Below are 25626 nucleotides of genomic sequence, written 5' to 3'. Positions count from 1 at the left end.
TGCCTTCAGGCTGCCAGGTTGCAGTGTCGATCTTCAGTTCCCTCAAATTCAGTTTAACGGTGTCCTTGTACCGTAGCCTTGGCCTCCTTCGGTTTCGTTTCCCTTCCTCCAGCTGTGAGTAGAGCAGTCTGACTGTCTCTTGCTGTCGTCCAGCGGGTTGAATGGACCACCCAGGAAGGACATGCTTTTGAGCAGGTTTGACTTCTTTATTTTGCAGTAAAGCTTGCCTGCAGTTTGGATCGCTTTTCAGCTCCTTCCTTCACTGCTCGTTCCCGGTCTGCTTTTCAGCTGCCATCGTCGTCTGCTTTTTGGCCCCCCTTGCTTTCTCGTCGCTGCTGCCGGCTCTCCTACTTTTGCCGTGATCTCTCGTCCTTCTCCCCTTTTATACATCATGAGGAGATGGGTTAATCGTTTCCCGGTGTGGGAGCCACGCACCTGAATTAGATTGCGGCGGAGTCGCTCCCGGCATGCCCCGCCTCTCCGCTCCGCCGCATTCTCCGCCTCCTTGCCGCCATCTTGGGCAGGGCTCCAGCGTGCCCCGCCCCGCTGTCGGACGAGGGGAGCCGCTCGTGACTCTATCTCTCTACATGCCCGAACCATCTCAGGTTCGTTTGGGTTAAGATGTCATCCATAGATGGCAATCCAGCACGATTTAGAACCTCTGTGTTCGGGATTCTGTCCGTCCAGGAGATATCCATGATGGTCCGAAGGTGGCGCATCATGTAGGCGGGAAGTTTTCTGACTTGCAACCTGTAGAGCAGTGGTTCTTAACCTTGTTGGAGGTACCGAACCTCACCAGTTTCATAAGCGCATTCACCGAATGCTTCTTTAGTGAAAAAATTTTTTGAAAAAGACTTAATTTAGAGTTATTTGGACACTATGGTAACATATTCCAAGTAATAAAGACGTAATTTAGAGTTATTTGGTGAGGGTTAGGGTCACACTCCTCAGCCTTCCCGGTAAGGTTTATTCAGGTGTACTGGAGAGGAGGCTTCGCCGGATTGTCCAACCTCGGATTCAGGAGGAACAGTGTGGTTTTCGTTCTGGTCGTGGAACTGTGGACCAGCTCTATACTCTCGGCAGGGTTCTTGAGGGTGCATGGGAGTTTGCCCAACCAGTCTACATGTGCTTTGTGGACTTGGAGAAGACATTGGACCGTGTCCCTCGGGAAGTCCTGTGGGGAGTGCTAAGAGAGTATGGGGTACCGGACTGTCTTATTGTGGCGGTCCGCTCCCTGTATGATCAGTGTCAGAGCTTGGTCCGCATTGCTGGCAGTAAGTCGGACACGTTTCCAGTGAGGGTTGGACTCCGCCAAGGCTGTCCTTTGTCACCGATTCTGTTCATAACTTTTATGGACAGAATTTCTAGGCGCAGTCAAGGCGTTGAGGGGTTCCGGTTTGGTGACCGCAGGATTAGGTCTCTGCTTTTTGCAGATGATGTGGTCCTGATGGCTTCATCTGACCGGGATCTTCAGCTCTCGCTGGATCGGTTAGCAGCCGAGTGTGAAGCGACCGGAATGAGAATCAACACCTCCGAGTCCATGGTTCTCGCCCGGAAAAGGGTGGAATGCCATCTCCGGGTTGGGGAGGAGACCCTGCCCCAAGTGGAGGAGTCCAAGTACCTAGGAGTCTTGTTCACGAGTGAGGGAAGAGTGGATGGTGAGATCGACAGGCGGATCGGTGCGGCGTCTTCAGTAATGCGGACGTTGTACCGATCCGTTGTGGTGAAGAAGGAGCTGAGCCGGAAGGCAAAGCTCTCAATTTACCGGTCGATCTTCGTTCCCATCCTCACCTATGGTCATGAGCTTTGGGTCATGACCGAAAGGATAAGATCACGGGTACAAGCGGCCCAAATGAGGCGGGTCTCTCCCTTAGAGATAGGGTGAGAAGCTCTGCCATCCGGGAGGAACTCAAAGTAGAGCCGATGCTCCTTCAAATCGAGAGGAGCCAGATGAGGTGGTTCGGGCATCTGGTCAGGATGCCAGGCGAACGCCTCCCTAGGGATGTGTTTAGGGCACGTCCAACCGGTAGGAGGCCACGGGGAAGACCCAGGACACGTTGGGAAGACTATGTCTCCCGGCTGGCCTGGGAACGCCTCGGGATCCCCCGGGAAGAGCTAGACGAAGTGGCTGGGGAGAGGGAAGTCTGGGTTTCCCTGCTTAGGCTGTTGCCCCCGCGACCCGACCTCGGATAAGCGGAAAAAGATGGATGGATGGATGGTTAGGGTTAGGGTCAAGGTTAGAGGGTTAGGGTAATAATAAGGCAATGCTGAATAAGGCATTAATAAGTACTTAATAATGAGTAGTTTAGAGTTGATATGTTACTAATTTGCATGTTAATAAGCAACTAATTAATGGTGAATATTTCCCCATACTAAAATATTACCATGTTTTTTTTACTGGTGCACAAATTGAACCGTGCATGAACATCACCTTGTTCAAACAACAAAACTAAGACAGGGAATAAACTTAAATTAAATCACAAACCTGCAAATCAGTCAGCTGTTGCCGTATCCGTAATAGGCCGATAGGGAGAAGTTCGTATTTACACGATGAGTCGGGTGTGTTTTGACCTCCGTCAAACCCCTGAGGCCGACTCACCGAACCCCTAGGGTTTGATCGAACCCTGGTTAAGAACCACTGCTGTAGAGACTCCAAGTGTCAGCACCGTACAAAAGTGTAGCTAGCATAGTTGCTCTGTACAGCAGGGGTCAGCAACCTTTTTGAAAGCAAGAGCTACTTCTTGTGTACTGATTAATGCCAAGGGCTACCAGTTTGATACACACTTAAATAAATTGCCAGAAATAGCCCATTGGCTCAGTTTACCTTTAATAAATAAATCTATATACATATAAAAAAAGGGTGTTTCTGTCTGTCATTCCGTTGTACATTTTTTTTCCTTTACGGAAGGCTTTTTGTAGAGAATAAATGATGAAAAAACACTTAATGGAACGGTTTAGAAGAGAAGAAAACAGGAAAAAAAATTAAATTAAATTTTGAAACATAGTTTATCTTCAATTTCAACTCTTTAAGATTCAAAATTCAACCAAAAAAGAAGAAGAGAAAAACTAGCTAATTCGAATCTTTTTGAAAAATTTTTTAAAATAATTTATGGAACATTATTAGTAATGTTTTAAATAGGTTAAAATCCAATCTGCATTTTGTTAGAATATATAACAAATTGGACCAAGCTACATTTCTAACAAAGACAAATCATTATTTCTTCTAGCTTTTCCAGAACAAAATGTTTTAAAGAAATTCAAAAGACTTTGAAATAAGATTTAAATTTGATTCTAAAGATTTTCTAGATTTGCCAGAATAATTTTTTTAAATTTTAATCATAATAAGTTTGAAGAAATATGTCACAAATATTCTTCAGCGAAAAAACAGAAGCTAAAATGAAGAATTCAATTAAAATGTATTTATTATTCTTTACAATAAAAAAAATAAATTTACTTGAACATTGATTTAAATTGTCAGGAAAGAAGAGGAAGGAATCGAAAAGGTAAAAAGTTATGTGTTTAAAAAACCTAAAATAATTTTTAAGGTTGTATTGTTTTCTCTGAAACTGTCTTTCTGAAAGTTATAAGAAGCAAAGTAAAAAAATAAATGAATTTATTGAAACAAGTGAAGACCAAGTCGTTAAAATATTTTCTTGGATTTTCAAATTCTATTTGAGTTTTGTCTCTCTTAGAATTAAAAATGTCCAGCAAAGCGAGACCAGCTTGCTAGTAAATAAATAACATTTAAAAAATAGAGGCAGCTCACTGGTAAGTGCTGCTATTTGAGCTATTTTTAGAACAGGCCAGCGGGCGACTCATCTGGTCCTTATGGGCGACCTGGTGCCCGCGGGAACAACGTTGGTGACCCCTGGTGTACACCTTGCACTTGACACAGATAAAGACATGCCTGTTGTTCCAGAGTCTTTCCCTTAATTTCTCAAACACAACACTCGCTCTCCCCTTCCTGAGTCTGATCTCATCATCAACTTGGCATTTTCTGTCACTGAGCTTCTGAGGTACTTGAATGTCCGGCGTTGCACGAGTGGCTCTCCCATAAACATCTTCTTCATGTTTATTTTGAGGCTGAATTGACTAGTTGTTGCTGCAAACTTGTTCACAAGGTCTTGTATGTCCTCGACATCAGTGGTTCTCAAATGGGGGTACTTGAAGGTATGCCAAGGGGTACGTGAGATTTTATAGAAAATATTTAAAAAAAAATGTCCAAGTTCTAAAAACTTCACAGGATTTTCTAGTATTCCTGCTTTTCCAAAGCCCAATTTCCACCCTTTTTTCTGGCGACTACTCCTTCTGCATTTTTCAACACATTTCAACTGTTCCACCGTAAAAACATTCCTCTTAATCAGAACTGATACAAATCCAGGTTTTCCCGAAATTTCGTAACACCATTTCTCATTTCATGTTATTACTTCAACATTTCTCCACCGATTTAAAAAAAAAAATAAAATCAAAACCTACCTTTTTAACTCATTCATGCAATCCCCGCTCATGTTAACTACCGCAGTGGTTCTCAAAAGGGGGTACGTGTACCCCTGAGGGTACTTGAAGGCATGCCAAGGGGTACGTGAGATTTTATAAAAAATATTTAAAAAAAAGGTCCAAGTTCTAAAAAATTCCAGGATTTTCTAATTTTCCTGCTTTTCCAAAGCCCAATTTTCACCCTTTTTTCTGACAACTACTCCTTCTACATTTTTCAACACATTTCAACTGTTCCACCGTAAAAACATTCCTCTTAATCAGAACTGATACAATTCAAGGTTTTCCCGAAATTTCGTAATACCATTTGTCATTTCAACATGTTATTACTTCTACATTTCTCTACCGATTAAAAAAAAATAAATCTAAAATCAAAACCTACCTTTTTAACTCAATCAACCCTTCAGGTGTTTTTAATTTTTTCCCCAAAAATATGATGCAATCCCCGCTCATGTTAACTACCGCAGTGGTTCTCAAATGGGGGTACTTGAAGGTATGCCAAGGGGTACGTGAGATTTTATAAAAAATATTCTAAAAATGTTTTCCAAGTTCCAAAAAATTCCAGGATTTTCTAGTATTCCTGCTTTTCCAAAGCCCAATTTCCACCCTTTTTTCTGGCGACTATTCCTTCTATATTTTTCAACGCATTTCAACTGTTCCACTGTAAAAACATTCCTTATTTAGAACTGATACAATTCCAGGTTTTCCTGAAATTTCGTAATACCATTTCTCATTTCAACATGTTATTACTTCAACATTTCTCCACCGATTTAAAAAAATAAATAAAATCAAAACCTACTTTTTAACTCATTCAAACCTTTCAGGTGTTTTTAATTTTTTCCCCCCAAAATATGATGCAATCCCCGCTCATGTTAACTACCGCAGTGGTTCTCAAATGGGGGTACTTGAAGGTATGCCAAGGGGTACGTGAGATTTTCTTTAAATATTCTAAAAATAGCAACAATTCAAAAATCCTTTATAAATATATTTATTGAATGATACTTCAACAAAATATGAATGTAAGTTCAATGTCTTGGATCCACTTTGAACTGAACTCTCGCGGCTGTGTTGGAGCCACTATGGATTGAACTTTCACAGTATCATGTTAGACCCGCTCGACATCCATTGCTTTCGGTCCCCTAGAGGGGGGGGGTTGCCCACATCTGAGGTCCTCTCCAAGGTTTCTCATAGTCAGCATTGTCACCGACGTCCCACTGGGTGTGAGTTTTTCTTGCCCTTTTGTGGGTTCTTCCGAGGATGTCGTAGTCGTAATGATTTGTGCAGTCCTTTGAGACATTTGTGATTTGGGGCTATATAAATAAACATTGATTGATAAACATTGAAGTTCATAAACTGTGAAAAGAAATACAACAATGCAATATTCAGTGTTGACAGCTAGATTTGTGGACATGTTCCATAAATATTGATGTAAAATATTTATTTTTTTGTGAAGAAATGTTTAGAATGAAGTTGATGAATCCAGATGGATCTCTATTACAATCCCCAAAGAGGGCACTTTAAGTTGATTATTGCTTCTATGTGGAGAAATCTTTAATTATAATTGAATCACTTGTTTATTTTTCAGCAAATTTTTAGTTATTTATATAACTTTTTTCCCAAATAGTTCAAGAAAGACCACTACAAATGAGCAATATTTTGCACTGTTAAACAATTTAATAAATCAGAAACTGATGACATAGTGCTGTATTTTACTTCTGTATCTCTTTTTTTCAACCAAAAATGCTTTGCTCTGATTAGTGGGTACTTGAATTAAAAAAATGTTGACACTGAAAAAAGGTTGAGAACCACTGCTCTACATTGTGCACAACTATAACACTGTTGTCCACAAACTGTTGCCTTGCCTTGCTCTTTGCTCGAAGGTAAGCAACCTTGAGCAGATCCGCATCTTTTCTTGTCCGGATGTAGACCCCCTTCGATGTGTCCTTGAAAGCAACCCCGAGCATGGCTGATATGTAGAGTGAGACCAGGATTGGTGCTAGAACACAGCCCTGCTTCACTCCATTGCTGACTGGGAAGTCCTTCGAGACAAGTACTGTAATCGTTTAATGTTGGGGTCCCAATGTCATCCGGACGTTCAACATTTAATTAATAGTATTATATTTGTTTAGCCTAGCTTAGCATTAGCTGTCAGACAAGTAGAGTGGAACCTTCAAAGTCATAAACACCTGGGTTCAACCAAAAACGTAGTGACGCAAATCCCTTAGGGGTGATGGACGGATGGGCAGCGCCTGAGAGCTGCAGCCAGCCACCATGTACCCCCCGCCCCCTCTGTTGCTAGATATCTGGAGATGTACATTGTAATATGTATATGTGCTCTGCTATGGAGGTTTTTTTTCCCTCTCCAGAGGGAGCCCAGTCTAGATTGTATATTTTTACTCATCCTTCCTTAGCGTTGACCTTTTTCCCATCTTTTACGGAGTGCCTTGTGACCCATCAGCGTTCCTGTTCTCTAACCTTGTACACTGTTTGTTTGTCTGATCTTGAACTGGTTTGTGCTGAAAACTAACTTTCGTTGTACAAACCCCGTTTCCATATGAGTTGGGAAATTGTGTTAGATGTAAATATAAACGGAATACAATGATTTGCAAATCCTTTTCAACCCATATTCAGTTGAATGCACTAAAAAGACAACATATTTGATGTTCAAATTCATAAACTACATTTTTTTTTTGCAAATAATAACCTAGAATTTCATGGCTGCAACATGTACCAAAGTAGTTGGGAAAGGGCATGTTCACCACTGTGTTACATCACCTTTTCTTTTAACAACACTCAATAAACGTTTGGGAACTGAGGAAACTAATTGTTGAAGCTTTGAAAGTGGAATTCTTTCCCATTCTTATTTTATGTAGAGCTTCAGTCCTTCAACAGTCCGGGGTCTCCGCTGTCTTATTTTACGCTTCATAATGCACCACACATTTTCCATGGGAGACAGGTCTGGACTGCAGGCGGGCCAGGAAAGTACCCGCACTCTTTTTTTTTTACGAAGCCACGTTGTTGTAACACGTGCTGAATCTGGCTTGGCATTGTCTAGCTAAAATAAGCAGGGGCGTCCATGAAAAAAGACGGCACTTAGATGGCAGCATATGTTGTTCCAAAACCTGTATGTACCTTTCAGCATTAATGGTGCCTTCACAGATGTGTAAGTTACCCATGCCTTGGGCACTAATGCACCCCCATACCATCACAGATACTGGCTTTTCAACTTTGCGTCGATAACAGTCTGGATGGTCCGCTTACCCTTTGGTCCGGATGACACGATGTCGAATATTTCCAAAAACAATTTGTTTTTGTGGACTCGTCAGACCACAGAACACTTTTCCACTTTGCATCAGTCCATGTTAGATGATCTCGGGCCCAAAGAAGCCGGCGGCGTTTCTGGATGTTGTTGATAAATGGCTTTCGCTTTGCATAGTAGAGCTTTAACTTGCACTAACAGATGTAGCGACAAACTGTATTTAGTGACAGTGGTTTTCTGAAGTGTTCCTGAGCCCATGTGGTGATATCCTTTAGAGATTGATGTCGGTTTTTGATACAGTGCCGTCTGAGGGATTGGAAGTCACGGTCATTCAATGTTGGTTTCCGGCCATGCCGCTTACGTGGAGTGATTTCTCCAGATTCTCTGAACCTTTTGATGATATTATGGAGCGTAGATGTTGAAATCCCTAAATTTCTTGCAATTGCACTTTGAGAAAGGTTGTTCTTAAACTGTTTGACTATTTGCTCACGCAGTTGTGGACAAAGGGGTGTACCTCGCCCCATCCTTTCTTGTGAAAGACTGGTAAATGGGTTGTATTTGTATAGGGCTTTTCTACCCCTTCTTAAGGAGCCCGAAGCGCTTTGACACTATTTCCACATTTACCCATTCACACACTGATGGAGGGAGCTGCCATGCAAGGCGCTCACCAGGACCCATCAGGAGCAAGGGTGAAGTGTCTTGCTCAAGGAGACAAGGGACGTGACTAGCATGGTAGAAGGTGGGGATTGAACCAGTAACTCTCAGATTGCTATACCAGGTGGGCGGTATAGCTCGTTTGGTATAGTGGCCGTGCCAGCAACTTGAGAGTTGCAGGTTCGATTCCCGCTTGTGCCATCCTAGTCACTGCCGTTGTGTCCTTGGGCAAGACACTTTACCCACCTGCTCCCAGTGCCACCCACACTGGTTTAAATGTAACTTAGATATTGGGTTTCACTATGTAAAGCGCTTTGAGTCACTTGAGAAAAGCGCTATATAAATATAATTCACGGGGTCCCTGGTTCAAATCCCACCTAGTACCAACCTCGTCACGTCCGTTGTGTCCTTGAGCAAGACACTTCACCCTTGCTCCTGATGGGTGCTGGTTGGCGCCTTGCATGGCAGCTCCCTCCATCAGTGTGTGAATGTGTGTGTGAATGTGGAAGTAGTGTCAAAGCGCTTTGAGTACCTTGAAGGTAGAAAACGCTATACAAGTACAACCCATTTATTTATTTATTTAATTCACATTGCTGGCACACTTTGCCACACCGTCCCATAATGGCACCCACCTGTTCCCAATTAGCCTGCACACCTGTGGGATGTTCCAAATAAGTGTTTGATGAGCATTCCTCCACTTTATCAGTATTTATTGCCACCTTTCCCAACTTCTTTGTCACGTGTTGCTGGCATCAAATTCTAACGTTAATGATTATTTGCAACAACAGCATTTTTTTTATCAGTTTGAACATCAAATATGTTGTCTTTGTAGCACATTCAACTGAATATGGGTTGAAAATCATTGTATTCTGTTTATATTTACATCTAACACAATTTCCCAACTCATATGGAAACGGGGTTGGTAGAAAACCGGACTATAATTATGCATTGCTAGCAAAAGGCCTGGTTTCCTCCCATCGACCTACATGTCTTGACAGTACTGGGTCTTGAAAGACGTAACTTCGGTACTTTTAATAAAAATAGTTTGAAAAAGACCTGCCGCCGGTTTATAGGCCAGCACTTTGCTTCAAGGTGTCTGTCAACTGAAATAAGAAAGGAGTCGACTGCAGGATTTCTCATTTTCTTCAAATTCATTGAAAGAACTGTGCCTTCGATCAATTGGAACATTAAGAGAGGATCTCCATTCATTTCAAAGCTCATGGGACATGTTTGTCGATGCAGTCTGGTCTTGTGCTCTACTTTGCAAAACAATCACTTACAGGATTTACATTGGTCTGCTAGAAACCAGGATTACAACTTTCTTGCAAAAAAAAAATAAAAAAAAAGGTCTTCTGCCGTAACTTGACCGCGTTCTCCGTAGAATTCAGTAGAAAACGGTACAAAAATGTGAAGCCCCGTACAATGTTTGAACTAAAAAAAAAAAAAAAAGCCTTTTAATCCACAAACATGCTCTACTAAAAACACTATCTGGGTATCCATCCATCATCTTCCGCTTATCCGAGGTCGGGTCGCGGGGGCAACAGCCTAAGCAGGGAAACCCAGACTTCCCTCTCCCCAGCCACTTCGTCCAGCTCTTCCCGGGGGATCCCGAGGCGTTCCCAGGCCAGCCGGGAGACATAGTCTTCCCAACGTGTCCTGGGTCTTCCCCGTGGCCTCCAACCGGTTGGACGTGCCCTAAACACCTCCCTAGGGAGGCGTTCGGGTGGCATCCTGACCAGATGCCCGAACCACCTCATCTGGCTCCTCTCGATGTGAAGGAGCAGCGGCTTTACTTTGAGTTCCTCCCGGATGGCAGAGCTTCTCACCCTATCTCTAAGGGAGAGCCCCGCCACACGGCGGAGGAAACTCATTTCGGCCGCTTGTACCCGTGATCTTATCCTTTCGGTCATGACCCAAAGCTCATGACCATAGGTGAGGATGGGAACGTAGATCGACCGGTAAATTGAGAGCTTTGCCTTCCGGCTCAGCTCCTTCTTCACCACAACGGACCGGTACAACGTCCGCATTACTGAAGACGCTATCTGGGTATTAAAAAGTTTAATTAATATCCTACTCAATTCTACAGAGAACGGGTTCAAATACCCACAGGTGCGTACTGGAAACTTGTTTCTTTTCAACCCTCATAAAAACCACAAAATGAAGTAAGAGAAAAGGCCTGCAACATGTCAAAAGAAAAAAAGAGTAAAAGTACATTTCAGAATCTTTTCACAAAGCACATTCACATTTCAAGAGTGGAATCAAAGCATTAGTTTCAACTGCAGATTGGAGTAAAAAATCAAATATTTCTTTGTCTAAAACAGATCCTGGTGTTGGGTTGAGAACAATGAAACCTTACAAAATCGCCGGTTCACTTTGTAAGAACTGAACCAAGCAAGGTCAGGAAGTTAAGTAAGAGGACAGATCAGTGGTTCTCAACTGCTTTATGGACTCACCATCACTCCCTTTTGACCTAAAGACTATTGTCCTGCTGGCAGAGGCTTTTCTTCTGTGTATCTTAACAGCCTTAACAAGATAGTTAACCTGTTGTTGTCGGAGTAGGGATAAACACTTTCAGCATGAAACTATAAAGCCTCTGGGACGGCTGACGCAGGTCAAACAATCAGAAGAGTCCAGTTGTTGTGGAATCAACGCCCTGAGAACACAACGACCTGATCACAGGCGTCTTTCAACAATGTAGACCTCAATCATTTTGAGGAGAATAGTTTAAAGCCAATAGAAAACTTCAATTCACTATCTTGTGAACTGTAAACCGCTGTACTGGATTCATGCTCCCATCAAAACAATTAATTGGTCTTGACTGAACTGTAATAGGATGACTTTAGTACGATATTTGAGTTTACTTAAATCGATGACACGATCCCACCTTTACCTTCACAAACATCACCTGCCTGCTAGTCAACTGAAACTGTCTCGAGAATCACTTCCTGTCCCGTTTACTGCAAACGGTGTCGCGAGCGAACACACCCGAGGTACCAAAGTTCTATTTAATATAGACTGAGTCAGTAGCCCCTTTTACACAGCCTTTTTTATTTATTTTTAGCCAGGTTGCTGTTCTGCACAAACAGCGTGGATATAGAACGTAGACACAAAGTGTTCCGCCGTACGAGGTAGTAACTTATTCTACGTCAATAGTGACAGTGGGGTCCTGTTGTGTTGAAAGCAGTGCTGTCAAAGCATCAATTTCACATCAGAGTAATTACAATTCAATTCGCGGTTAATGCGATTTTGTTGTCATAATCCACAAACATATTTTGCTTGAATGCGCCTTAAAAGTAGTTTTATTTTGAAGTTAAATTTGCTCGCGAGGCCTAGTGGTTAGAGTGTCCGCCCTCAGATGGGTAGGTTGTGAGTTCAAACCCCAGGCTGAGTCATACCAAAGATTATAAAAATGGGACCTGATACCTCCCTGCTTGGCACTCAGCATCAAGGGTTGAAATTGGGGGTTAAATCACCCCAAAAAATTATTCCCGGGCGCGGCCACCGCTGCTGCTCACTGCTCCCCTCACCTCCCAGACGGTGAACAAGGGTGATGGGTCAAATGCAGAGGATAAATTTCACCACACAACTTGTGTGTGTGAGACAATCATTGGTACTTTAACTTCATCTAACGTCTGCGATTAATCCTCCGACTAATTTGCATGATTAATCAGCGTTTATACATTTCTTTTGGTGATAAATTGTATGTATGGGTTAACTCAGACAGCCTAGCAATCGTGGGTTGTTGTCCATGAAATGTATTCATCCATGAATTGGTGTCCATGAAGTGTGGTGTCCATGAAGTGTGGTGTCCATGAATTGGTGTCCGTGAAGTGTGGTGTCCATTAAGTCTGTCCATGAAGTGTGGTGTCCATGAAATTTATTCATCCATGAATTGGTGTCCATGAAGTGTGGTGTCCATGAAGTGTTGTTCATGAAGTGTGGTGTCCATTAAGTCTGTCCATGAAGTGTGGTGTCCATGAAATTTATTCATCCATGAATTGGTGTCCATGAAGTGTGGTGTCCATTAAGTCTGTCCATGAAGTGTGGTGTCCATGAAATTTATTCATCCATGAATTGGTGTCCATGAAGTGTGGTGTCCATGAAATTTATTCATCCATGAATTGGTGTCCATGAAGTGTTGTTCATGAAGTGTGGTGTCAATTAAGTCTGTCCATGAAGTGTGGTGTCCATGAATTGGTGTCCATGAAGTGTTGTCCATGAAGTGTGGTGTCCATGAAATTTATTCATCCATGAATTGGTGTCCATGAAGTGTGGTGTCCATGAAATTTATTCATCCATGAATTGGTGTCCATGAAGTGTTGTTCATGAAGTGTGGTGTCCATTAAGTCTGTCCATGAAGTGTGGTGTCCATGAAATTTATTCATCCATGAAGTGTTGTTCATGAAGTGTGGTGTCCATGAAATGTATTCATCCATGAATTAGTGTCCGTGAAGTGTGGTGTCCATGAAGTGTGGTGTCCATGAAATTTATTCATCCATGAATTGGTGTCCGTGAAGTGTGGTGTCCATGAAGTGTGGTGTCCATGAAGTCTGTCCATGAAGTGGTGTCCATGAAATTTATTCATCCATGAATTGGTGTCCATGAAGTGTTCTTCATGAAGTGTGGTGTCCATGAAATGTATTCATCCATGAATTGGTGTCCATGAAGTGTGGTGTCCATGAAGTGTTGTTCATGAAGTGTGGTGTCCATGAAATGTATTCATCCATGAATTGGTGTCCATGAAGTGTTGTCCATGAAGTGTGGTGTCCATGAGATGTATTCATCCATGAAGTGTGGTGTCCATGAAGTGTGGTGTCCATGAAGTGTGGTGTCCATGAAATGTATTCATCCATGAATTGGTGTCCATGAAGTGCTGTCCATGAAGTGTGGTGTCCATGAGATGTATTCATCCATGAATTGGTGTCCATGAAATGTATTCGTCCTGCATGTGAAAGTGCAGACCTGATGAGCATCTCTCTGTGTACAAGGGGCTTGTAAATCAAATGGATTCATGGCTGGATTTTGTGGAAGAAGATGGCTGTGGGTCGACTAGCATGGAGTACCGCATTAAACATAGAAAGCTTCTGCAATTTTGAGTCCAGTTTTCCCCATTCACATATTTTCTCCCCCCTTAAAGTCTGACTAATAAGAATGACAACATTTTTATAACACATTTCATCGAAGTAAAAGTAAAAGTCTCTTTGCACTAAACAACATTCAAAGTAAAACATGGCACGCAACTTCAGCTTGTGTTGCTTTTTTTTTTTTTTCTTTTCTTTTGAAGTTTTCACATTTTCTACGTGGAAATATCAAATCCTGTCAAACCTATCGTTTTTTTTGTATACATTAAAACAAAAAGAACATCTCTCTCAACGCAAACAGAGGCTCGTATTTATATATTTATAAATGTGTTCATATATCCTTTGCTCTCTTTTGATTTAGCTTTTGTTGTGCAAATTCAGCAGTAACATGAGCGGCAGGAGGCAGTGTGGTGGGGAGGGAAGGAAATGGCAGATCAACCGGAAGCAGGAAGTCCCGAATGGTTGGGAGTCTGTCATCAGTTCTTCCTCCTTCGCGTGTCCACCCTGATAATGGCAACAGGAAAGGGATTCTCCCCAAACGGGATCAAGTATCCTGGTTCCTTCCGCCCTGGTTTAGGTCCTGGTTGGGGCCAAAGAACCACTGCCCTCTGCTGGACCGGAGTCAACACGGACTGTTGCGCGTTCGCTCAATTTGGTTCAATCCAGGCTTGGTTCGCAGCTCAGTTTGAAATAAAAAAAAGCGGACTTCGGCCATTTCGATCGCACCTCTGCCGTCTCTTGGTTGAACGGACTAAGTTGACTTTTTGTTGTTCGTCCGGTTGATGAGCGTCTGGGAAGGAAGGCGTTGTTGGCCAGCGTTCCACCGCTGTGACCCTCAGCTGGTCAGCGCCATGGTGTCGATGACCTGCTCCAGCTTGCCGCGTAGCCTCTGTCGCCGCGATTGCTCGTCTTTCTGCAACGCCGACAGGATCTGAAGCAAAATGGCGAAAAGCACTATTAGCGTGGGAGTATTGTTTCACTTGTTGTAACATTTAATGGCGTTTCTTCATACATATTGACGGAGATCGATATCTACATATATCCATATTTATGAGTTACCTTGAGTTTGGGAATGTGGGGAGTAGCAATACTCCTTTCTGATCACATCCTGTCTCAGGCTAAGTAGAACAAGACATATTGAAGAAGACAACACTTCCGTGATGTTTTCAGATCAACTTGGCTACTCAATTGAATGTGTTGTTCCAGGCTGGTCTCTCCAAAGCTTTGGAATAAATTGCAAAATACCTATTCTGTTCTGGGTGATCATTTAAACTCAGTTTATGTGTCATCAAAAGAACTTGGGATTGACAAGCAATTTAAATTCCCTTGGAGGAACATCTGGTCCAAACGCAACAATATTTAATATTCATCACAGAGTACTGGGTGGCATAGCTCGTTTGGTAGAGTGGCCGTGCCAGCAACTTGAGGGTTGCGGGTTCGATTCCCGCTTGTGCCATCCTAGTCACTGCCGTTGTGTCCTTGGGCAAGACACTTTACCCACCTGCTCCCAGTGCCACCCACACTGGTTTAAATGGAACTTAGATATTGGGTGTCACTATGTAAAGCGCTATATAAATATAATTCACTTCACTTCACTAATAACAATTAAGGCTGCAACTAAACATTACAGTATTTTCCGGCTTACAGGCCAACACTTTTTTTTCCCAACTCGTTGAACCTTGCGGCTTATAAAACGTCACGGCTAGTTTATAGATTTTACTTCGCTAACGGCTACAATGTTTTGCATTCCACACATAGTTTTTAACAAAAAAAGGTATTTTTGCTGTGGCTCACTCACTGCAGGTTGTAAATAATAATAATATATTTTATTTGTAAAAGCACTTTACATTGAGCAAACAACCTCAAAGTGCTACAGTGTATTAAAAAAACAAAAAGATAATAAAATAAAAACTGGAACAGCCTAATAGCTAGGACTAGCATGCATATATCTAAAAAAAAGAAGGGTTTTTTAAGTCTTTTTTAAAAGCATCCACAGTCTGTGGCGCCCTAAGGTGGTCAGGGAGAGCATTTTACAGACTGTACTGCTTTGTTTTGTGCCTTGAACCGGAAGGTCAAGTGCCGTTTACTTTATAGCGTTTCTGTTCGAAATTATTCTTCAGTCGTCACTCCAAGCAACGTTTATAAGTTTCGTAAAATGTGACTTAAACTACTAATCCTTACTAAACAGTCCCATGTGGGATGTCTGTAGGAATGTCTGTGTTTTTATTGTTTTAATTCACTAAAACATCACCGTGGAGATGAGTCTTTTTAGTTTCCGCAGCTAGTGGGTCCGTGACGATGACTTCCGATTTGTTTGATCAGCCGTTTTACTGCCTTGTTACAGACGCTGTTTGGAAACAATTAAGGTACATTTACAAAATATTTCGTACCGATATATATCTGAGGCTTTTTGTCCGGTGCGGCTATTTAAAATGTCTTAAAGGGGAACATTGCCTATCGTTTACATTAATTATGAAAGACATGACAATGGATGAATGTATTTTTTAATGCATTCTAACTTGTAAACAAACATAGGTCACCTATAAAGTCCAATAATCATTCAAAAAGCACCAACAAAACTCCATTTACATTTCGTGACTTGAATATTAACAAGTATTATTAGGGAACACATCCCTTTGGAATTTTCTAAGGTTTTTTTTATTATTATTATTCTATCAAAAATAACAAGGAGAAGAAATAAGTAAAGAAGGAAAACCCTCCTTTATACATGTTTTTAAAAGTTATGTTTTTGAAAGAACGGCAGACCTGGGCAAATTAAGGCCCGAGGACCTTTTCAATCTGCTTGCCGGACATTCCCAAATAATTTTTTTAGATCTTTAAGATGGAAAGTGTAGCTGCAATTATGATGTGCACTCATGTTTTATAATGACTGGAAGTCTTCAACTGTACTAAGTATTTCAATGCTTGGAATCTGCGCTTATGGATTATATACTAGTTACTATGGTCATCTAATTAGTTATTATGGTCATCTAATTAGTTACCATGGTCATCTAATTAGTTATTATGGTCATCTAATTAGTTACCATGGTCATCTAATTAGTTATTATGGTCATCTAATTAGTTATTATGGTCATCTAATTAGTTACTATGGTCATCTAATTAGTTATTATGGTCATCTAATTAGTTACTATGGTCATCTAATTAGTTATTATGGTCATCTAGTTAGTTAATATGGTCATCTAATTAGTTACTATGGTCATGTAATTAGTTATGGTCATCTAGTTAGTTACTATGGTCATCTAATTAGTTATTATGGTCATCTAATTAGTTACTATGGTCATCTAATTAGTTATTATGGTCATCTAATTAGTTACTATGGTCATCTAATTAGTTATTATGGTCATCTAGTTAGTTAATATGGTCATCTAATTAGTTACTATGGTCATGTAATTAGTTATGGTCATCTAGTTAGTTACTATGGTCATCTAATTAGTTACTATGGTCATCTAATTAGTTACTATGGTGATCTAATTGGTTATGATGGTCATCTAATTAGTTATGATGGTCATCTAATTAGTTACTATGGTCATCTAATTAGTTACTATGGTCATCTAATTAGTTACTATGGTCATCTAGTTAGTTACTATGGTCATCTAATTAGTTACTATGGTCATCTAATTAGTTACTATGGTCATCTAATTAGTTATTATGGTCATCTAATTAGTTACTATGGTCATCTAATTAGTTACTATGGTCATCTAATTAGTTATTATGGTCATCTAATTAGTTATTATGGTCATCTAATGAGTTACTATGGTCATTTAGTTAGTTACTATGGTCATCTAGTTGCTATGGTAATCTAATTAGTTACGATGGTCATCTAATTAGTTACTATGGTCATTTAATTAGTTATTATGGTCATTTAGTTAGTTACTATGGTCATCTAATTAGTTACTATGGTCATCTAATTAGTTACTATGGTCATCTAATTAGTTACTATGGTCATTTAATTAGTTATTATGGTCATCTAGTTAGTTACTATGGTCATCTAATTAGTTATTATGGTCATGTAATTAGTTACTGTGGTCATCTAATTAGTTACTATGGTCATCTAATTAGTTATTGTGGTCATCTAGTTACTATGGTCATCTAATTAGTTACTATGGTCATCTAATTAGTGATTATGGTCATATAATTAGTTACTATGGTCATCTAATTAGTTATGGTCATCTAGTTAGTTACTATGGTCATCTAATTAGTTAATATGGTCATCTAATTAGTTACTATGGTCATCTAATTAGTTATTATGGTCATCTAATTAGTTACTATGGTCATCTAATTAGTTACTATGGTCATCTAATTAGTTACTATGGTCATTTAGTTAGTTACTATGGTCATCTAATTAGTTGCTTTGGTCATCTAATTAGTTGCTTTGGTCATCTAATTAGTTACTATGGTCATCTAATTAGTTATGATGGTCATCTAATTAGTTATGATGGTCATCTAATTAGTTACTATGGTCATCTAATTAGTTACTATGGTCATCTAATTAGTGATTATGGTCATCTAATTAGTTATTATGGTCATCTAGTTAGTTAATATGGTCATCTAATTAGTTACTATGGTCATCTAATTAGTTATGGTCATCTAGTTAGTTACTATGGTCATCTAATTAGTTACTATGGTCATCTAATTAGTTACTATGGTCATCTAATTAGTTACTATGGTCATCTAGTTAGTTACTATGGTCATCTAATTAGTTATTATGGTCATCTAATTAGTTATTATGGTCATCTAATTAGTTACCATGGTCATCTAATTAGTTATTATGGTCATCTAATTAGTTATTATGGTCATCTAATTAGTTACTATGGTCATCTAATTAGTTATTATGGTCATCTAATTAGTTACTATGGTCATCTAATTAGTTATTATGGTCATCTAGTTAGTTAATATGGTCATCTAATTAGTTACTATGGTCATGTAATTAGTTATGGTCATCTAGTTAGTTACTATGGTCATCTAATTAGTTATTATGGTCATCTAATTAGTTACTATGGTCATCTAATTAGTTATTATGGTCATCTAATTAGTTACTATGGTCATCTAATTAGTTATTATGGTCATCTAGTTAGTTAATATGGTCATCTAATTAGTTACTATGGTCATGTAATTAGTTATGGTCATCTAGTTAGTTACTATGGTCATCTAATTAGTTACTATGGTCATCTAATTAGTTACTATGGTGATCTAATTGGTTATGATGGTCATCTAATTAGTTATGATGGTCATCTAATTAGTTACTATGGTCATCTAATTAGTTACTATGGTCATCTAATTAGTTACTATGGTCATCTAGTTAGTTACTATGGTCATCTAATTAGTTACTATGGTCATCTAATTAGTTACTATGGTCATCTAATTAGTTATTATGGTCATCTAATTAGTTACTATGGTCATCTAATTAGTTACTATGGTCATCTAATTAGTTGTTATGGTCATCTAATTAGTTATTATGGTCATCTAATGAGTTACTATGGTCATTTAGTTAGTTACTATGGTCATCTAGTTGCTATGGTAATCTAATTAGTTACGATGGTCATCTAATTAGTTACTATGGTCATTTAATTAGTTATTATGGTCATTTAGTTAGTTACTATGGTCATCTAATTAGTTACTATGGTCATCTAATTAGTTACTATGGTCATCTAATTAGTTACTATGGTCATTTAATTAGTTATTATGGTCATCTAGTTAGTTACTATGGTCATCTAATTAGTTATTATGGTCATGTAATTAGTTACTGTGGTCATCTAATTAGTTACTATGGTCATCTAATTAGTTATTGTGGTCATCTAGTTACTATGGTCATCTAATTAGTTACTATGGTCATCTAATTAGTGATTATGGTCATATAATTAGTTACTATGGTCATCTAATTAGTTATGGTCATCTAGTTAGTTACTATGGTCATCTAATTAGTTAATATGGTCATCTAATTAGTTACTATGGTCATCTAATTAGTTATTATGGTCATCTAATTAGTTACTATGGTCATCTAGTTAGTTACTATGGTCATCTAATTAGTTACTATGGTCATTTAGTTAGTTACTATGGTCATCTAATTAGTTGCTTTGGTCATCTAATTAGTTGCTTTGGTCATCTAATTAGTTACTATGGTCATCTAATTAGTTATGGTCATCTAATTAGTTATGATGGTCATCTAATTAGTTACTATGGTCATCTAATTAGTTACTATGGTCATCTAATTAGTGATTATGGTCATCTAATTAGTTATTATGGTCATCTAGTTAGTTAATATGGTCATCTAATTAGTTACTATGGTCATCTAATTAGTTATGGTCATCTAGTTAGTTACTATGGTCATCTAATTAGTTACTATGGTCATCTAATTAGTTACTATGGTCATCTAATTAGTTACTATGGTCATCTAGTTAGTTACTATGGTCATCTAATTAGTTATTATGGTCATCTAATTAGTTATTATGGTCATCTAATTAGTTACTATGGTCATCTAATTAGTTATTATGGTCATCTAATTAGTTATTATGGTCATCTAATTAGTTACTATGGTCATTTAGTTAGTTACTATGGTCATCTAATTAGTTATTATGGTCATCTAATTAGTTATTATGGTCATCTAATTAGTTACTATGGTCATCTAATTAGTTATTATGGTCATCTAATTAGTTATTATGGTCATCTAATTAGTTACTATGGTCATCTAATTAGTTACTATGGTCATCTAATTAGTTATTATGGTCATCTAATTAGTTATTATGGTCATCTAATTAGTTACTATGGTCATTTAGTTAGTTACTATGGTCATCTAGTTGCTATGGTAATCTAATTAGTTACGATGGTCATCTAATTAGTTACGATGGTCATCTAATTAGTTACTATGGTCATTTAATTAGTTATTATGGTCATTTAGTTAGTTACTATGGTCATCTAATTAGTTACTATGGTCATTTAATTAGTTATTATGGTCATTTAGTTAGTTACTATGGTCATCTAATTAGTTACTATGGTCATCTAATTAGTTACTATGGTCATCTAATTAGTTATTATGGTCATCTAGTTAGTTACTATGGTCATCTAATTAGTTATTGTGGTCATCTAGTTACTATGGTCATCTAATTAGTTACTATGGTCATCTAATTAGTTACTATGGTCATCTAATTAGTTATGGTCATCTAGTTAGTTACTATGGTCATCTAGTTAATATGGTCATCTAATTAGTTACTATGGTCATCTAATTAGTTATTATGGTCATCTAATTAGTTACTATGGTCATCTAATTAGTTACTATGGTCATTTAGTTAGTTACTATGGTCATCTAATTAGTTGCTTTGGTCATCTAATTAGTTACTATGGTCATCTAATTAGTTACTATGGTCATCTAATTAGTTACTATGGTCATCTAATTAGTTATGATGGTCTAATTAGTTATGATGGTCATCTAATTAGTTACTATGGTCATCTAATTAGTTACTATGGTCATCTAATTAGTTATGATGGTCATCTAATTAGTTACTATGGTCATCTAATTAGTTATTATGGTCATCTAGTTAGTTATTATGGTCATCTAATTAGTTACTATGGTCATCTAATTAGTTATTATGGTCATCTAATTAGTTATTATGGTCATCTAATTAGTTACTATGGTCATCTAATTAGTTATTATGGTCATCTAATTAGTTACTATGGTCATCTAATTAGTTATTATGGTCATCTAATTAGTTACTATGGTCATCTAATTAGTTATTATGGTCATCTAGTTAGTTAATATGGTCATCTAATTAGTTACTATGGTCATGTAATTAGTTATGGTCATCTAGTTAGTTACTATGGTCATCTAATTAGTTATTATGGTCATCTAGTTAGTTATTATGGTCATCTAATTAGTTACTATGGTCATCTAATTAGTTATTATGGTCATCTAATTAGTTATTATGGTCATCTAATTAGTTACTATGGTCATCTAATTAGTTATTATGGTCATCTAATTAGTTACTATGGTCATCTAATTAGTTATTATGGTCATCTAATTAGTTACTATGGTCATCTAATTAGTTATTATGGTCATCTAGTTAGTTACTATGGTCATCTAATTAGTTATTATGGTCATCTAATTAGTTACTATGGTCATCTAATTAGTTATTATGGTCATCTAATTAGTTATTATGGTCATCTAGTTAGTTATTATGGTCATCTAATTAGTTACTATGGTCATCTAATTAGTTATTATGGTCATCTAATTAGTTATTATGGTCATCTAATTAGTTACTATGGTCATCTAATTAGTTATTATGGTCATCTAATTAGTTACTATGGTCATCTAATTAGTTATTATGGTCATCTAATTAGTTACTATGGTCATCTAATTAGTTATTATGGTCATCTAATTAGTTATTATGGTCATGTAATTAGTTATGGTCATCTAGTTAGTTACTATGGTCATCTAATTAGTTACTATGGTCATCTAATTAGTTATTATGGTCATCTAATTAGTTACTATGGTCATCTAATTAGTTACTATGGTCATTTAGTTAGTTACTATGGTCATCTAATTAGTTGCTTTGGTCATCTAATTAGTTACTATGGTCATCTAATTAGTTACTATGGTCATCTAATTAGTTACTATGGTCATCTAATTAGTTATGATGGTCTAATTAGTTATGATGGTCATCTAATTAGTTACTATGGTCATCTAATTAGTTACTATGGTCATCTAATTAGTTATGATGGTCATCTAATTAGTTACTATGGTCATCTAATTAGTTATTATGGTCATCTAATTAGTTACTATGGTCATCTAATTAGTTATTATGGTCATCTAATTAGTTACTATGGTCATCTAATTAGTTATTATGGTCATCTAATTAGTTATTATGGTCATCTAATTAGTTACTATGGTCATTTAGTTAGTTACTATGGTCTAATTAGTTACTATGCTCATCTAATTAGTTATGAGGGTCATCTAATTAGTTACTATGGTCCTCTAATTAGTTACTATGGTCCTCTAATTAGTTACTATGGTCATCTAATTAGTTACTATGGTCATCTAATTAGTTATTATGGTCATCTAATTAGTTATTATGGTCATCTAATTAGTTATTATGGTCATTTAGTTAGTTACTATGGTCATCTAATTTGTTACTATGGTGATCTAATTAGTAACTATGGTCATCTAATTAGTTATTATGGTCATTTAGTTAGTTACTATGGTCATCTAATTAGTTACTATGGTCCTCTAATTAGTTACTATGGTCCTCTAATTAGTTACTATGGTCCTCCAATTAGTTACTGTGGTCCTCTAATTAGTTACTATGGTCCTCTAATTAGTTACTATGGTCATCTAATTAGTTATTATGGTCATCTAGTTATTTACTATGGTCATCTAATTAGTTATTATGGTCATTTAGTTAGTTACTATGGTCATCTAATTAGTTACTATGGTCATCTAATTAGTTACTATGGTCATCTAGTTAGTTATTATGGTCATCTAATTAGTTACTATGGTCATCTTATTAGTTATTATGGTCATCTAATTAGTTATTATGGTCATCTAGTTAGTTATTATGGTCATCTAGTTAGTTACTATGGTCATCTAATTAGTTATTATGGTCATCTAATTAGTTACTATGGTCATCTAATTAGTTATTATGGCCATCTAATTAGTTATGATGGTCATTTAGTTAGTTACTATGGTCATCTAATTAGTTATTATTATCATCTAATTAGTTGCGATGGTCATCTAATTAGTTGCTATTATCATCTAATTAGTTGCTATGGTCAAGTAATTAGTTAGTATGGTCATCCAATTAGTTACTATGGTCATCCAATTAGTTGTTATTGTCATGTAATTAGTTGTTTTTGTCATGTAATTAGTTGCTATTGTCATCTAATTAGTTGCTATTGTCATCTAATTAGTTACTATGGTCATCTAATTAGTTACTATGGTCATCTAATTAGTTACTATGGTCATCTAATTAGTTATTATGGTCATCTAATTAGTTATGATGGTCATCTAATTAGTTATGATGGTCATCTAATTAGTTATTATGGTCATCTAATTAGTTACTATGGTCATCTAATTAGTTACTATGGCCATTTAAGTAGTTACTATGGCGATCTACGTCACAGCAGCTCAGACGAGGCACTAATTAGTGTGGGCGGGAAGCTTTTCCACAGACGCGGAAGGAGATTTCCACAACAAAGTTCTACAGCTTAGTTCTACATCAGAATGTAGGCGGGTCTATTTTGTACCCTTTGTTCATATTTCACTGTTTGTTGAACTTTTGTTGGGTTTCACTTGATTTTACAATATGTCAATCAAAAGGGGGTGTGACTGATATTTTGTCAATATTCAGTATTTTATCGTTCATAGAAAAATGTAAAATTACATTTTTTTTTTAAGGCGACCTGTCATAATGTTTTTAGCATTTAATCAGACATGTTTCTCTAAACGTGGCCCCCAAGTGAAAATAACTGCCCAGACCTGTTCTAAAGTATCATGTTAATTAAATCAGCCAGCAAGAAAGAACATTTTCTCTGAATGTCGTCTCCTTAAGTAGTTGATGCTCTGATCTTTTCTGCATAGAAAACACACAAAACATCCTGACAAAAATGTCCATTTTGGACTCCCTGCTGACTATTTCACTGAAAGACTGGCTTGTCTGCATTCAAGTGATTCTGTGGACATGTGCTGCATGTATGTCTGCTTTAGGGACTTCCTGAGGTGGGAATGGAGGCAGCTGCAAGCAACCACTGTAATGCAGCTTTAATAGCAGGGATGGAGAGGAAGTGCTCACGTCTCATCATTCAGCAGAAACTGTAATCAAGTGGGGGAAATGAAAGGTTGGTGATCATATATTAGTCATTGCAGCCTTTTGCGATAGGGATTTTTATCACGATATATTTGCCATAGAAGTGATATTACTGACTAAAACTGGCTACAAGTCCTCTTAAATTAGCTGCGGATGTATGAAGTAACATATTGTGTCATTTCTGGCTGTATTACTTTCTCAAAACTATCGTATTTCCTTGAATTGCCGCCGGGGCGCTAATTATTTTAAAACCTCTTCTCACTCCGGCGTTTACCAAAGGCATAGCAGTAAAAATTTGAGTGTGATGTAAGGATACCATCATGAACAGCACATTTAATAAAAAACAACAACTTATTATGGTCTTACTTTTACTTATAAATGAAGTCCATGCGGAACTCCTTCAGATCAAAAGCATCGATAACGTGTTTATAAAAGTCTTCCTTATCTTTCTTCAGTTTTAAAAGTCTCGATGGAGATCTTCCTTTATTACCTCCTGCGGCACATATTACGTCACTCATTTCACTTCTTCTGCAGCAGAGTAGTCACAAGAAGGTGGTGGAAGTCATTTAATGATTCATATTTGACACACGCAGCTACGGTATTGTGACGGTCTCAAGCCGTCAAAAGTCTTCCTTATCTTTCTTCAGTTTTAAAAGTCTCGATGGAGATCTTCCTTTATTACCTCCTCCGGCACATATTACGTCACTCATTTCACTTCTTCTGCAGCAGAGTAGTCACAAGAAGGTGGTGGAAGTCATTTAATGGTTCATATTTGACACATGCAGCTACGGTATTGTGACGGTCTCAAGCCGTCATCTTGCGGGTTCCCAGGACCCCCAAGGAAGGACACGGCTTGAGTAGTTTGACTGTGTTTATTTTTCAATAAAACCTCAGTCCAGGTCGCTCTTCCGCTCGCTCGCAGTCTCCTCACCGCCATCTTGGGCGTGCCCTGCCCGTCTGTCAGACCGTCGGCTCCACAGGTATATTAATAAAAAATAGCTGCTTACTGTTTTGTATTCAATAGCTTGGACCTTAAATCCTACTGAATAGCTCTTAATATACTCCTTCATCCCTGTCTTTACCTTACTAGCCTAAATAAATCAACCATTTATAAACACACGTCAGTCAGCTAAATGAACCTCTTCAACATATGTCCTCTTTTGCTAGCATGCTGGCAGCGACCGGGCTAGGATAGACTGACCACACCTCCTCTTTTCACAGGACTTGTCCTCTTTTGCGGGGCTGTCAGGGCAGAGTTTCTAAAAGGCCTCAAATGTCCGGCATTTTGAGTTATGTTTACGTGTATTAGCAATGTACGTTCAGG

The 25626-nt window shown here is 38.0% G+C and overlaps 1 protein-coding gene across 1 annotated transcript in view; it reads right to left on the bottom strand.

Moving 5' to 3' along the window:
• Positions 1 to 9539: 9539 nt before the first annotated feature.
• The window catches only part of LOC133553997 (plexin-A1-like), a 648088-nt gene continuing 632001 nt past the window's right edge, over positions 9540 to 25626 (bottom strand). The window contains exon 37 of the mRNA XM_061902321.1: positions 9540 to 14419. Coding sequence (XP_061758305.1) covers positions 14324 to 14419 — 96 coding nt within the window. The 3' untranslated portion in view covers positions 9540 to 14323. The remainder of the gene's footprint in view (positions 14420 to 25626) is intronic.

The sequence above is a fragment of the Nerophis ophidion genome, linkage group LG06 (assembly GCF_033978795.1).
Source record: "Nerophis ophidion isolate RoL-2023_Sa linkage group LG06, RoL_Noph_v1.0, whole genome shotgun sequence".
Classification (NCBI taxonomy): domain Eukaryota; kingdom Metazoa; phylum Chordata; class Actinopteri; order Syngnathiformes; family Syngnathidae; genus Nerophis; species Nerophis ophidion.
Note: the sequence above shows the minus strand (reverse complement) of the source record. Positions and strands in the feature narration are given on the sequence as shown.